The sequence below is a fragment of the Chelonia mydas genome, chromosome 14 (genome assembly GCF_015237465.2).
Source record: "Chelonia mydas isolate rCheMyd1 chromosome 14, rCheMyd1.pri.v2, whole genome shotgun sequence".
Classification (NCBI taxonomy): domain Eukaryota; kingdom Metazoa; phylum Chordata; order Testudines; family Cheloniidae; genus Chelonia; species Chelonia mydas.
The window spans coordinates 37,131,402-37,145,158 of NC_051254.2; the positions used below are offsets into that span (position 1 = coordinate 37,131,402).

General features: G+C 49.9%; 5 protein-coding genes across 11 annotated transcripts in view; 3 read left to right on the forward strand and 2 right to left on the reverse strand.

Annotated features, from left to right (window-relative positions):
* Positions 1 to 13,757, reverse strand: part of LOC102936186 (butyrophilin-like protein 2) — a 1,677,894-nt gene that overhangs the window by 1,074,145 nt on the left and 589,992 nt on the right.
* Positions 1 to 13,757, forward strand: part of LOC114020220 (butyrophilin subfamily 1 member A1) — a 1,361,724-nt gene that overhangs the window by 849,900 nt on the left and 498,067 nt on the right.
* LOC114020719 (zinc finger protein 585A-like) overlaps positions 1 to 13,757 on the reverse strand; it is a 34,958-nt gene that overhangs the window by 1,221 nt on the left and 19,980 nt on the right. The gene's annotated exons all lie outside the window — the stretch shown is intronic.
* Positions 5,527 to 13,757, forward strand: part of LOC119567710 (zinc finger protein 189) — a 61,399-nt gene continuing 53,168 nt past the window's right edge. Inside the window, exon 1 of the mRNA XM_037914798.2 lies at positions 5,527 to 5,760. Within this exon, the coding sequence (XP_037770726.1) occupies positions 5,638 to 5,760 (123 nt within the window). The 5' untranslated portion in view covers positions 5,527 to 5,637. The remainder of the gene's footprint in view (positions 5,761 to 13,757) is intronic.
* On the forward strand, positions 6,378 to 10,854 carry LOC119567709 (gastrula zinc finger protein XlCGF26.1-like). Of its 7 annotated transcripts, none has more exons than XM_043528003.1 (5): positions 6,378 to 6,432; positions 6,939 to 7,052; positions 7,362 to 9,118; positions 9,287 to 9,984; positions 10,321 to 10,854. In XM_043528003.1, the coding sequence occupies exons 1-5, from the start codon at positions 6,399 to 6,401 to the stop codon at positions 10,334 to 10,336; spliced, it is 2,619 nt and encodes an 872-aa protein (XP_043383938.1). In that variant the 5' UTR covers positions 6,378 to 6,398; the 3' UTR covers positions 10,337 to 10,854. The 7 variants fall into 7 exon arrangements, with proteins under 7 accessions (XP_043383938.1, XP_043383937.1, XP_043383936.1 ...); XM_043528002.1 differs by having other exon boundaries at positions 9,287 to 9,753; positions 10,006 to 10,854; XM_043528001.1 differs by having other exon boundaries at positions 7,362 to 8,354; positions 8,607 to 9,118; positions 9,287 to 10,854.

Genomic DNA, 13,757 nt, shown 5'->3' on the forward strand with positions numbered 1-13,757 from the left:
CAATTCTCCTGGACCGGACGCCATTTGTGGCAATGGCTTCTGGTCCGGGAGAGTTGGAAACCTTATCTGCCAGGGAAATCCCCTCTGGCTGGCATTTCCCATTTGCCTGCCTCCTGCCGAAGGAGAGTCAATTGGCTTCTCCCACGGACATAGCTGCTGTCGCCCATTGGGGTGGATTAATTAACTCTCCCGCTGGTGCAGTACAGACAACTGCTCCCTGTAGGAATGGTGCCACTGACCTTCAGCCTGCCCTTACTAAGCATAAGATTGTGCTGACTGCTTTTTACAGGGGTTAAAAAGAGGCAAAGGGGGCAAATCGGAGAAGGGGGGCAGCTAGGGTCTGAGCAGGGGGGGAAAATTGGCTGGTCAGGGGGGTCGTGAACCTGACAAACACCTGCCAGGAATGGTCCAGATAATAGTCCTGCCATGAGTGCAGAGGACAAACTGTTCTCTGTCATCATTTGTTCCATCAGAGAGCAGTTGTTTTTCCCATGGCAGTTTCTTACAAACCTTTTACATATCTGCAACTGGTACAGGTAGCACATTCCTACCGGGAACAGTTTCCAGTACGACACTCGCCAGTTCCCACTGTGTGCAGAGCAGGGGGGAAGCCAACCCACGCAGTGCGGAGGGCTGAGACAGCCACCCCTGCGGGGAGCTGAAAGTCACCTGAAGAGGGGAAGGGGGTGTAGAAAACATGGGATTGTGGCGGGGGGGATGAAGGACGGGTCAGGGGCAGGAGGGGGATGCAGTGGGCAGGGCAGGGGGCATGGGGTAACGCAGGGGAATAGAGAAGACTTATGGGCCAGACGGGAACAGAGCTGCAATAGAAGGAAACTGGTGGTGGGGGTCACTGAGAGGGGAAGGCGGGATGTCAGGCTCGGGGGAAGCTGGGAGTGGACTGTGAGAGCAAGAGCAGACTGGCTGGGGGAGGGAGGGAAAGAGGGTGGGGTCAGGGAGAAGGAGAGGGAAAGATACAATGGCAGCTCCCCACCCCATGGGGCAGTTGAGGGGGAGGGGCATTCTTTTACTGCAAATAGGGAAGCTTTGGGGGTAGGTGGAGGTTTCTGCCTAAGGGCTCTGAAGCTACAAGGCAGGTGTCCAGACTAGGGATGAAAATAGCATTTTACAAAAGTAACCGTTTGAACTATTAAAATTGTATTGGTTACACGTTAAAGGAATTCACAACATAGGCCCCCGCCCAGGATACTGGCTCTCGCCCCCACCCGGCATCCCTGCTGCCGCCATGACTGGTTTAGCTCTGCAAAGCACAGGCAGACAGGCTGGAATTGCTCTGGGCCCAGTGGAATGATTTTTATAGAAGGGGTGCGGTGTCCCCCCTTATCCCTCTCTGTGCCCGCCCATCCCATTGAGGTGGGGCCGGAAGCAGGGCCATGGCTTCGGGGGGGGGGGAGTGATGCAGACAGGGGTAAGGGGCCTGACGCTGGACGTGGAAGCTGATGAAGTCATCCCTGCCGTACTGTCATTTCCTCCCCCCATGGGGTGTCCCGGTCCATGGCCTGCACCCCGTGGAACCCTGGGGGAGGACAGGGAGAGAACTAGGTCAGCAGCCAGAAGTGCTCAAAGATCAGGAGTCTCCCGCCTCCCCATCAGCTGAGAGAGATTACCAAAGGGGGGGGGGGGGGGGGCTTTTTATTTGTCCTCTGGATTTGCTCCTTTCTGAGGACACTGGGAAGAAAGGTCCTGTCACCGAGAGCCTGAGGGCGTGTGGCCACCGCCTGAGCACAGGTCTAACCCGCAGCATCCCTGCAGCACAGCCAGGGCCTGGGCAGGAGGCCTGGGACGTGGGAGGGACAGACTGTGAACTGCCCTGGCGTTCCAGAGACCCTGCTTGTGCTTCCCCAGGGCCCACAGAGTGGGGCTAAGTGTTTTCCTTTCACCTTTCCCATTGCTTCCTGATTTCTTTTATTAGCTGCTGTTTAATAAATTGCATTTGTTCTGGGATATAGACAATGGTCAGGGAAGAAGTCAGGGAAGCATCCAGAGCAGAGGAAGTACCCGGAGTGGGGATGCTCTAGCCCGTGTCCTGAGTGGTCACAACCAGGTTGGGGGGGCCGAGCCCCTCAGGAAGCCTGGGCCCAGCCTTGTCAGGGTTATAAGGACTTTGCCACACAGGAGAGTGGAAGGGGAGCCCCCAAGGTGAGGCAGGCTCTGGGTGAGGGAAGAGGGAGCGAGGACTCAGATCCTTCTGCTGTTTGATTCCACCCGGGCAGTGTTTAAGTGAGGAAAGTTCCCCACAATAACGGGACCATTTCCCTGCCTACCTCTGTGCATGTTTACTCGTTTCCCCGAAAGTTCATTAACTAATTTAGGGGAAAATGTCAGATCCTCCACCAGTGAGAGTTGCTGTCCGCTGAGAACCCCTGGGCTCGATGCTCACGACGGGCCCTTCTGACCTTAGAGCCTGTGAGTGTAACAGGAGCCGGGCACAGAGATGCTGCATTTGATGGGTTGATCGCTAGGACCCGGGAGCGGCTGGGGGGCGGCTCTGGGGGGAGCGATCGCGGGGCTCAGGCCCGGCCGCAGGAAGTGACTCGCAGCCGCTGCGGGGACTCCGGCTCCCGGCGAGATCCCCGAGCCCCGGCGGCTGGTGCTGGGAGCCCGGAGCCCGGGCTGCAGCCGGGAGAGGGGAACCTCCAGCCGGGCCCTGCCCGCTGCTCCCCGGGAGCCTCTCCCAGGGCAGAGCCCCCAGCCCGGCCAGGGCCCCTTCCCGGCCCGGCCCTGCCCCGCCCCGGGGGCCCCGCTCGGAGGGAAGGTGAGAGAGACCCGCCCCCCCCGTCACCCCCGGGCTGCAGGGGGCGGGTTTGGCCCCGGGCTGCTCCCCGCGGAGCCGGCTGCGATTCCCTGCCCCGGGCCCGGGAAAGCTGCCGCCAGCCCCCGGTGTGTGCGGGGCGGGGGCAGGATCACGGTACCCCCCGCTGCCCCCCACTTGCTGCTTTGTTTCCCTGCCCCTGGCCGGGCTGGTGCGGACGGGGGCTGCAGCTCAGGGAGATCTGAGGGGGGCAAATAAGGAGGGGCAGAAGGGGGGCCTGGGCCAAACTGGATGCAGGGTGGGGGCCCCAGCTGGGGGCCGGGGAAGGAGCGGGGCCCAGGGGCACAATCGGGGGGGGGGGGGCAGCACAGGCTCTGGATCCAGGGTGGCGGGGCCCTGCCGCACCCCCTGGCTTGAAGGGGTTTCCATCCTATCCTGGCTTTACAGTTTGGTTCAATGGCTCTCAGCCCCCCTGTCATAAATATAAAGGGAAGGGAAACCGCCTTTCTTTGCACAGTGCGATAAAATCCCTCCTGGCCAGAGGCAACATCCTGTTACCTGGGAAGGGTTAAGAAGCTCAGCTCACCTGGCTGGCACCTGACCCAAAGGACCAATAAGGGGACAAGAGACTTTCAAATCTGGAGGAGGGGAAAGCTTTTGTTTTGTGCTCTTTGTTTACGTGGTTGTTCTCTCTTGGAACTTAGAGAGGCCAGACAGAAATCCATCGTCTCCAACCCATCCTAATCCAAGTCTCCAATTTTGCAACCAGTATAGGTAAGCCAGGCAAGGCGGATTCGTTTATCTTTTGTTTTATGTGAATTTTCCCTGTGTTAAGAGGGGGGTTTATTCCTGTTTTCTGTAACTTTAAGGTTTTGCCCAGAGGGGGATCCTCTGTGTTTTGAATCTGAATGCCCTGTAAAGTATTCTCCATCCTGATTTTACAGAGATGAGTTTTACCTCTCTCTCTCTCTCTTTTTTTTTTAAATAAAATCCTTCTTTTAAGAACTTGACTGATTTTTCCATTCTTCCAAGATCCAGGGGTTTGGGTCTTTGATGATTTTGTAACCAATTGGTTAGGATATTATTCTCAAGCCTCCCCAGGAAAGGGGGTGTGTAGTGTTTGGGGGGCTATTTTGGGGGGAAGACGTCTCCAAGTGGTCTCTTTCCCTGTTCTTTGTTTAAAACGTTTGGTGGTGCCAGCATACTGTTCAAGCACAAGGCAAAGTTTGTACCTTGGGGAAGTTTTTAACCTAAGCTGGTAAGAATAAGCTTAGGAGGTCTTTCATGTGGGACCCCACTTCTGTACCCTAGAGTTCAGAGTGGGGAAGGAACCTTGACACCCCACTGTACAGATTGTTTCAGCCCCCCTGCCTGGGACTAGGAGCTGGGAAGAAGAACGAGGTACAGCTGGTGGGGGATGAACCTAGGGCTGGGGGAGGCAAGTCCCCCTCCCACTGTAGGGGCAGGACCCCAGACCCTGAGCACCCCCAACATCTCCCCCGACCTGCTGAGCATGTGGCCCCAGCCTTCCCGGTCCTGGGGCCCAGGGAGGGCACATGGCCCCAGCCTGAACCCCGGGGGCAGCCTAAGGAGAAGCCTGAATGCTCCTCACAGGGGCGGTGCACCCCACCTCCGCAGTCAGCTGTGACTCTCAGCCAGCTTGGAAAACAGACGGGTTTATTGGTCGCTGAGAAAACAGTGTAGAACAGAGCTTGTTAGCACAGAAACCAGGAGCATTCAGCAAAGTCCATCTTGGGGGGAATCCAGAGTCCCGAGCCCTGGGCTCTCCCCGCTGAGCCCCAAATCAGGAGACTGACCCACTTCCAGCCCCGCATCCTCAGAGACCTCAGGATACAGAATTTTAGCCATTCTCTGTGACCATGCAGCCACTCTGCAGTGACACCTGCCCTCTTGAGGTCTCCGCAGTAAACACTCACCTGTATCCCACCAGCTTGGTAGTTGAGTAATACATGGAGAAACTGAGGCGCACACACACTATTCAGAGAAAAAATTAAGAACATTCCCCCTTCATCACACCCCTCTGAGACCAGCCCCAGGGGCACTTTCTCAGTGACTGGAACCACTCTGACCACACCAGCCCCTGAGCATGAACCTCCAGGTGATGGAGAGACCTGGGGAAAGGGTTGGAGCTGGGCAGGGAAATGACTCTGCACAAAGAGCTGATTTCAGGGACTGGCTGGTGAGTTTGGCCTACAAGGGGAGTGGCTCCCTGTGTCTGTGAGTCCCAGAGCTCCTGCCCTCAGTGACACAGCCAGCTTCAAACCCCTGTTACCAGTGTCAGTGGCTGAGCTGCCTAATGAGAGCAGAGGCCCATGGCAATGGGGCAGTCACCCGTTCTCCCAGGTTGAGGGAAGAAGATAAAAAAGGAGAGCGGAGAGACTTGAAGGGCAGCAGCAGCAAGAAGTGGGGAGGGAGGTTCCCAGCTACCAGCCCTGCCCAGATCCATTCCCTGCCCCCCCGGGGCAGTCCGCTCTCCTGGGAACAAGGGCAGGAGCTGAGAGAGGAAAAGCCAGTTGCTCGCTCTGCTGAGCACCGCACTACGGAGGGAGACGGGGGAGAGCTAGAGGGGGTCACAATACACTGTGGGGCAGTACCCTGAAGTGACTCCTTTGATCTGCTCTTTTCCCAGCATTTGGCTCGGAGATGCTGCTCTGGGGAGGTTTAGAAGGGACGTGGTGGGTTAGTTCTAAGCGGGGGGGGGGGGGGGTGGGGGGGGGGCTGGCCGGGGAGGTAATGAACTAACTGGGTTTGTTCCCAGCCTGGCAGAGTCATAGAATCAGAGCGTCTGTCTGCAGGGAGAGAGCCTGGGGGGAATCGGGGAGTGACATGGACTCCAGCCCTTTATGAAACCTGCCCAATCTCCCATCTCCTCCTACAGGCTGAGGAATCGCGTCCACGTTTTGCTTCAGATTGTCCCGTCTTGCAGGGGACAGGGCAGGGAAATGGCTGTGATGGAGCCAGCTGAGGTAGGGGATTTTCAGGGAGCTTTTGGTGGTGGGGGAGGGGTAGTGTAGAGGGGTTAATCACCCGGGGTGGGACGGGGTGCGATAAACCTGCTGGAACACGATCAACCTGGGCCTGATTTTCTGAACAGGCCCATTGGCGGATGGGGGGGAGGGGAAACAATCCCCCATTTCTGAACCAGAAAACACCCCCTGGGCAGGGCTGGGAAAATGGACCAGACTCCCAGTGCTGGAGCCTGACCCACTGACCAGAGGCTGCTGTGAAATACGAAGGGAAGCTGTCAAGGTTCCTGTCCCTGTCCCCGGCTCAGAGCTCTGCTTCCCGTATCAGCCTATGGCTGGCAGGCGTGTGGGAAATGAGAAGACCCTGCCCTGCTCCATGAGCTGGGGAGGACAAGGAGCTCTCACCTTCTCCCACCCCCTGAAGCCTCCCAGCTACTCTGAGCAAGGTGCGGGGAGGATTCTGCTTCTCTCTCCGTCCTACCCCATGACTAGTGGGATTGTGCCTGGGGCAGCAGGTGCTGAGTGGGGGATTCTTGTTGTTTCAGATGCCGGTGACCTTCGAGGAGGTGGCTGTGTATTTCACCCAGGGGCAGGGGGCTTTGCTGGACCCTGCTCAGAGAGCCCTCTACAGGGATGTCATGCAGGAGAACTACGAGACAGTGACCTCGCTGGGTAAGGGATTCCTGGCCCCTTGGTTATTGGAAACTGGGAAGGTCTGCGTGTCTGACACCAGTCAGGTTCTTCCCTCATCATGCTCCAGTGAGAAGAGGGTGTCAAAACATAAGGCACATACTAAATCATCCCCACCCAACCCCCCTAGCTTGCACGGTGGAGAAGCCGTGCATTGCCCTGTCTGTGTTGTTTCTCGGTCGCACACAGAATCCCTCTTCTCTCTCCTCCTTGGGAACAGCTCCAGTCATGTGGAGGGCTCTGGGCTTCGCAGGTTTAGAAATAGGCAGGGGTTTAATACGAGAGCTGGGTGTGCATCACAATTGCCCTCACCTCCCCAGACATCTGCCTCCCACAAGGGGGTTAAGTGACCACGTTCCTGTCCTCTTAGATTCCACATTCCCCAGCACAGCACTGGGACAGGTGCCACCCACAGAATGTCCTTTCTGACAGATGGTCTCTCAATCCTCCACAAACCCTGATCTGGTCTGATTTCACTCCCTGCACAGGATTTCCCCTTCCCAAACCTGGCCTGATCACCCGGCTGGAACGAGGGGAAGAGCCGTGGGTGCCCGATCTCCAGGCCTGTGAGGAAAGAGAGATCCCAAGAGGTGCCCACACAGGTGAGCGCTGACATACAAATCATCTGGTGAATGAAAGAAAAAGTTGAGAATCCCCAAAATGACATATTAGTAAGTGACCTCAGTTCCTTCCTCATCTCACCCAGAGCAGGGCTACATGCAGCAGATATCACTGACATCGCTTCCCATGTGTCCTGTTCACTGCAGGAGTTTCCTTCCCAACTGGGAAGTGGAGGGAGAATCCAATTGCTCCATCTCTCCAACCTTTAGTATGTTGGGTTTTCCCTCGGTTCTATTCCTCTTAATTTCTCCTCAGCAGAATGACTCCTGTCTGCATTGTCTCTCTCCCAGCAGGTGATGAGAGAGTGAGTGAGAAGAAGGAGGGGAATCAACAGCAGGAAATTCCTGGGCACGGGGAACCACAGGGGATTTTTGTGGGAAGAGCTGAAGGGAATTTTTCCCAGTGCTTGGCACAGGGAGAAGCCTGGGGAAATTGGCAGAGGTCAAAGAGGCTGCTGGGAAACCACTCAAGGGAGCAACTGGATGGATCTATTATATGTGGGGAAGGACACAGGGATCCCACAGCCGGGCAGACAACCCCCAAGGAAGACAAACGCTATGAATGCCTCGGTTATGGGAAAGGATTCATTCTGAGACCGGCGCTTCTTACGCTTCAGGCAATAAATACTGGAGAGAAAACACTTCAATGCTTGGACTGTGGGGAAAACCTCAATAAGCGCTCAGATCTTACTAATCATGGGAGAAGCCACACGGGAGAGAAACCCTCTGGGTGCCTTGAGAGCAGGAATTGTTTGAATTGGAAGTCAGCACTGATTACACATCAGCTAATCCACACAGGAGAGAGACCCCACAAGTGCTTAGACTGTGGGAAAAAATTCGTACGGAGGTCAGGCCTAATTAAACATCAGAAAATCCACACAGGAGAGAGACCCCATCAGTGTTTAGATTGTGGGAAAAGTTTCATACAGAGGTCAGACCTTGTTAAACATCAAGCAGTCCACACCGGAGAGAGACCCCATAAGTGCTTAGACTGTGGAAAAAGTTTCACACAAAGGCCAACCCTTCTTAAACATCAGGTAATCCACACAGGAGAGAGACCCTATAAGTGCTTGGACTGTGGGAAAAGTTTCACATGGCGATCAGCCCTGGTTACACATCAAAGAATACACACGGGAGAGAGACCCCATAAGTGCTTAGACTGTGGGAAAAGTTTCATACAGAGGTCAAACCTACTTAATCATCAGTCAATCCACGCTGGAGAGAGACCTCATAAGTGCTTAGACTGTGGAAAAAGTTTCACAGAAAGGCCAACCCTTCTTAAACATCAGCTAATGCACACAGGAGAGAGCCCCCATAAGTGCTTAGACTGTGGGAAAAAATTTGTACGGAGGTCAGGCCTAATTAAACATCAGAAAATCCACACAGGAGAGAGACCCCATCAGTGTTTAGACTGTGCGAAAACTTTCATACACAGGTCAGACCTTGTTAAACATCAAGCAGTCCACACCGGAGAGAGACCCCATAAGTGCTTAGACTGTGGAAAAAGTTTCACAGAAAGGCCATCCCTTCTTAAACATCAGCTAATCCACACAGGAGAGAGCCCCCATAAGTGCTTGGACTGTGGGAAAAGTTTCACATGGCGATCAGCCCTGGTGACACATCAGAGAATACACACGGGAGAGAGACCCCATAAGTGCTTAGACTGTGGAAAAAGTTTCACAGAAAGGTCAACCCTTCTTAAACATCAGGTAGTCCACACAGGAGAGAGACCCCATAAGTGCTTGGACTGTGGGAAAAGTTTCACATGGAGATCAGCCCTGGTTACACATCAGAGAATACACACAGGAGAGAGCCCCCACAAGTGCTTAGACTGTGGGAAAAAATTTGTACGGAGGTCAGGCCTAATTAAACATCAGAAAATCCACACAGGAGAGAGACCCCATAAGTGCTTAGACTGTGGGAAAAGTTTCATACAGAGGTCAAACCTACTTAATCATCAGGCAACCCACACAGGAGAGAGACCTCATAAGTGCTTAGACTGTGGAAAAAGTTTCACAGAAAGGCCAACGCTTCTTAAACATCAGATAATCCATACAGGAGAGAGACCCCATAAGTGCTTGGACTGTGGGAAAAGTTTCACATGGAAATCAGCCCTGGTGACACATCAGAGAATACACACAGGAGAGAGCCCCCATAAGTGCTTAGACTGTGGGAAAAAATTTGTGCGGAGGTCAGGCCTAATTAAACATCAGAAAATCCACACAGGAGAGAGACCCCATAAGTGCTTAGAATGTGTGAAAAGTTTCATACAGAGGTCAGACCTTGTTAAACATCCAGCAGTCCACACCGGAGAGAAACCCCAAAAGTGCTTAGACTGTGGAAAAAGTTTCACAGAAAGGCCAACCCTTCTTAGACATCAGGTAATCCACACAGGAGAGAGACCCCATAAGTGCTTGGACTGTGGGAAAAGTTTCACATGGCGATCTGCCCTGGTTACACATCAGAGAATACACACGGGAGAGAGACCCCATAAGTGCTTAGACTGTGGGAAAAGTTTCACAGAAAGGTCAACCCTTCTTAAACATCAGGTAATCCACACAGGAGAGAGACCCCATAAGTGCTTGGACTGTGGGAAAAGTTTCACATGGAGATCAGCCCTGGTTACACATCAGAGATTACACACAGGAGAGAGACCCCATAAGTGCTTAGACTGTGGAAAAAGTTTCACAGAAAGGCCATCCCTTCTTAAACATCAGGCAATCCACACAGGAGAGAGACCCCACAAGTGCTTAGACTGTGGGAAAAAATTTGTATGGAGGTCAGGCCTAATTAAACACCGGAAAATCCACACAGGAGAGAGACCCCATAAGTGCTTAGAATGTGGGAAAAGTTTCATACAGAGGTCAGACCTTGTTAAACATCAAGCAGTCCACACCGGAGAGAAACCCCATAAGTGCTTAGACTGTGGAAAAAGTTTCACAGAAAGGCCAACCCTTCTTAAACATCAGCTAATCCACACAGGAGAGAGACCCCATAAGTGCTTGGACTGTGGGAAAAGTTTCACATGGAAATCAGCCCTGGTGACACATCAGAGAATACACACGGGAGAGAGACCCCACAAGTGCTTAGACTGTGGGAAAAAATTTGTACGGAGGTCAGGCCTAATTAAACATCACAAAATCCACACAGGAGAGAGACCCCATAAGTGCTTAGAATGTGGGAAAAGTTTCATACAGAGGTCAGACCTTGTTAAACATCAAGCAATCCGCACCGGAGAGAAACCCCATAAGTGCTTATGTTTATAATGTTATATACGCTTATAATGTTTTTCTGTGTTTTCATATCTATTGATTTCTCTCACAACAAAGAATAGAAAGTGTACAGTGCTCACTTTATATTATTTTTGATTTCAAATATTTGTACTGTAAACATGCAAAACAAAAATAGCATTTTTCAGTTCCCCTCATACAAGTGCTGTCGTGCAATCTCTTTATCAGGAAAGTGTAACTTAGAAACATAGATGATTTTAATTATATAAGTGCACTGAAAAATAAAGCAATTAAAAACTTCAGAGCCTAGAAGTCCACTCAGTGCTACTTCTTTTTCTGCCACTCGCTAAGACAAACAAGTTTGTTTACATTTACGGAAGCGACTGCTGCCTGCTTCTAATTTATGATGTCACCGGAAAGTGTGAGAAGGCGTTCCCATGGCCTGTTTGTAGCTGGCAGCGCAGGTATTTAAGTGCAAGATATGCTAAACATGCCTGTGTCCCTTCATGCTTCGGCCACCATTCCAGTGGAGGATGCTCATTTAAAAAAAATAATGCATTAATTCCATTTGTGACTGAACTCTTTGAAGGAGACTTGTATGTCCCCTGTCCTGTTTTACACACATTCTGCCAAATATGTCATCATATCGAAGTCACGGAGAATGACCTAGCACATGGGGGGACACTTTTACTGCAGATTTGACGAAACGCAAAGAAAGTAACTATCTGAGATTTCGAAAGATAGCTACAGCACTCGGCCCAAGGTTTAAGAATCTGAAGTGTCTTCCAAAATCTGAGAGGGATGAGGTGTGGAGCATGCTTACAGAAGTCTTAAAAGAGGAAGACAACTGATTGGGAAACTACAAAATCTGAGAGGGATGAGGTGTGGAGCATGCTTACAGAAGTCTTAAAAGAGGAAGACAACTGATTGGGAAACTACAGAACCCGAACCACCAAAATAGAAAATCAGCTTTCTGCTGGTGGCATCTGACTCAGTTGAAGAAAATGAGCACATGTTGATCTGGTCTGCTTTGGATCGTTATCGATTAGAACCCGTCATTAGCATGGAGGCATGTCCTCTGGAATGGTGGTTGAAGCAGGAAGGGACCTATGACCCTTTAGAGCATCTGGCATGTAAATATCTTGCAACGCTGGCTGCAATAGTGTCACGCGAATGCCTATTTTCACTTTCAGGTGACATTGTAAACAAGAAGCGGGCAGCATTATCTCCTGCAAATTGTAACCAAACTTGTTTTTCTGAGTGATTGGCCGAACAAGAAGTAGGACTGAGTGGAGTTGTAGGCTCCAAAGTTTTACATTGTTTTATTTTTGAATGCAGTTATTTTTTGCACATAATTCTACATTTGTAAGTTCAACTTTCATGATAAAGAGATTGCATACGGTACTAGCAGTTGGTGAATTGAAAAATACTATTTCTTTTGTTTTTTACAGTGCAAGTATTTGTAATAAAAAATATAAAGCGATCACTGTACACTTTGTATTCTGTAAAAACAACAAGGAATCCTTGTGGCACCTTAGAGACTAACACATTTCTTTGGGCATAAACTTTTGTGAGCTATAACCCATCATCAGATGCATGGAGTGTATTCTGTGTTGCAGTTGAAATCAATATATTTGAAAATGTATAAAACATCCAAAATATTTAAATAAATGGTATTTTATTATTGTTTAGGAGCACGATGAATCACGATTAATTTTTTTAATCACTTGATAGCCCTAGAACATAGTAATTGTAGTAGTCTATGTTAATCTGTAATGAGATATAGATTAACAGTATAACCAAAGGGTTCCTGTCGAAGACTGTATTTTGTTAATTCAGAAGTCAAAAGGAAATATTAACATTTAAATGAAACTTGGGTGTAATAATGTCATTGTATATATATATCTTTTTAAAGTTTGTGGTAAACTGTCTATGAACTGCTTTATAGATAATTATCTTATGTTAATCCATGTAGTTTTATTACCTGTGATGTTTGGGAAATAGGAGGTTACTTCCAAAACCTATTGTTCACCCAAGGACTGCCTGCTGTCGAGAGGCTGGAAAAATGTCTATATAAACTCTTGGGACCTGATCCTTTTATCTCAGATCTTCTTAAGCTTTATTCAGGGGGAGTTCGAGTTGTAAGACTGAGCTCTCCAGTCCTCTCTGGACCGCCCTAATATTGAACATTTGGACATTGGACTAGAACGTGATGAAATGATTCTGAAAAGGACTCTTTTCAATTATAATGTACCCATAATGTACACGTATGATGTATAAGTAGGGGCATTGCCAGCAGATCGAGGGACGTGATTGTTCCCCTCTATTCGACACTGGTGAGGCCTCATCTGGAGTACTGTGTCCAGTTTTGGGCCCCACACTACAAGAAGGATGTGGAATCTAGGGAGGTGGCGGAATCTCCTTCCTTAGAGCTTTTTAAGGTCAGGCTTGACAAAGCCCTGGCTGGGATGACTTAGTTGGGGATTGGTCCTGCTTTGAGCAGGGGGTTGGACTAGATGACCTCCTGAGGTCCCTTCCAACCCTGATCCTCTACGATTCAATGAGCCTGCAGGAGCAGGATTTGTGTGTCTAAGGCGGGATAGTCAGGCTTGGTAGAATTCTTTTTTTTTTAATATATATTTTTAAGCAATTTTATATTTATTGATTTAAACATTCACAGTTGCACAAAAATCTGGGTTTTTAGCATTTCATTCCAATTGTCCTCCATTTAAATGTTCACAGTGGTGGGAGATTTAGGGCAGGCTCAGACAATATTTGGGTCAGACAATAACTATGTAATGACAGTAGAGACAGATTCCAAAAGTTAAAGCTTCACAACCATTAAAATAGAGAATGTCAACATCACATGTCCAAATATGCAAAGTAAATATTCTTAAATCAATGTCTAATAAGTTCTCAGGAAGCATTGTTCTTACTGTGCCTATTGGTAAATTTCAGTTATTAGCAGTGGGAGTAGTTTTTCCTGGTTTCTGTGTGTAGAGTGAAATCAACATTTACAGACATCAACCAATAAAGTCTAATCCTTCGAAGTCTAGTGATATGAAATTCACAGGAGAAAACCTAGGTTAAGCTGAGATCAATGTTTCAAAGGCCTGATTCTCATGTACACTAAGGCAGCTCTGGCTCAGTGTAAAGAAGCTGCAGTGTTACCGGCACTCAAGATTTTCTAATGAGGCTCATTGTATTTGTTGTGTTTGTTAAAGCCCCAGCTCCTAGAAGCATGTGATGAGGTGAGACTCTTGGCTTTCCTTTCCTAAACAAAGGAAGTTTCTAGCTTTCTTGATTGCAGAGAAAAACTTGAAAATATGATCTGAGTGCAGCCTAAAGGTCTGAGAAACCAGAAGGCAAATAGAAAGAATTCAACATATATTATTATGTGTATGTTTCATAAAAGGCAATCACATCAATTGTTAAGTTAACAAAAGTTAACTGATTG

Coding starts and splice junctions, on each gene's coding strand:
- LOC119567709 (XM_043527998.1), top strand. CDS start 6,399: ATGCAGGAGAACTACGAGACAGTGACCTCGCTGG. Junction 7,053..7,361: donor CCCAAGAGGTGCCCACACAG/GTGAGCGCTGAC, acceptor TCTCTCTCCCAG/CAGGTGATGAGAGAGTGAGT. Junction 9,119..9,286: donor CGCTTCTTAAACATCAGATA/ATCCATACAGGA, acceptor AAACATCAGAAA/ATCCACACAGGAGAGAGACC.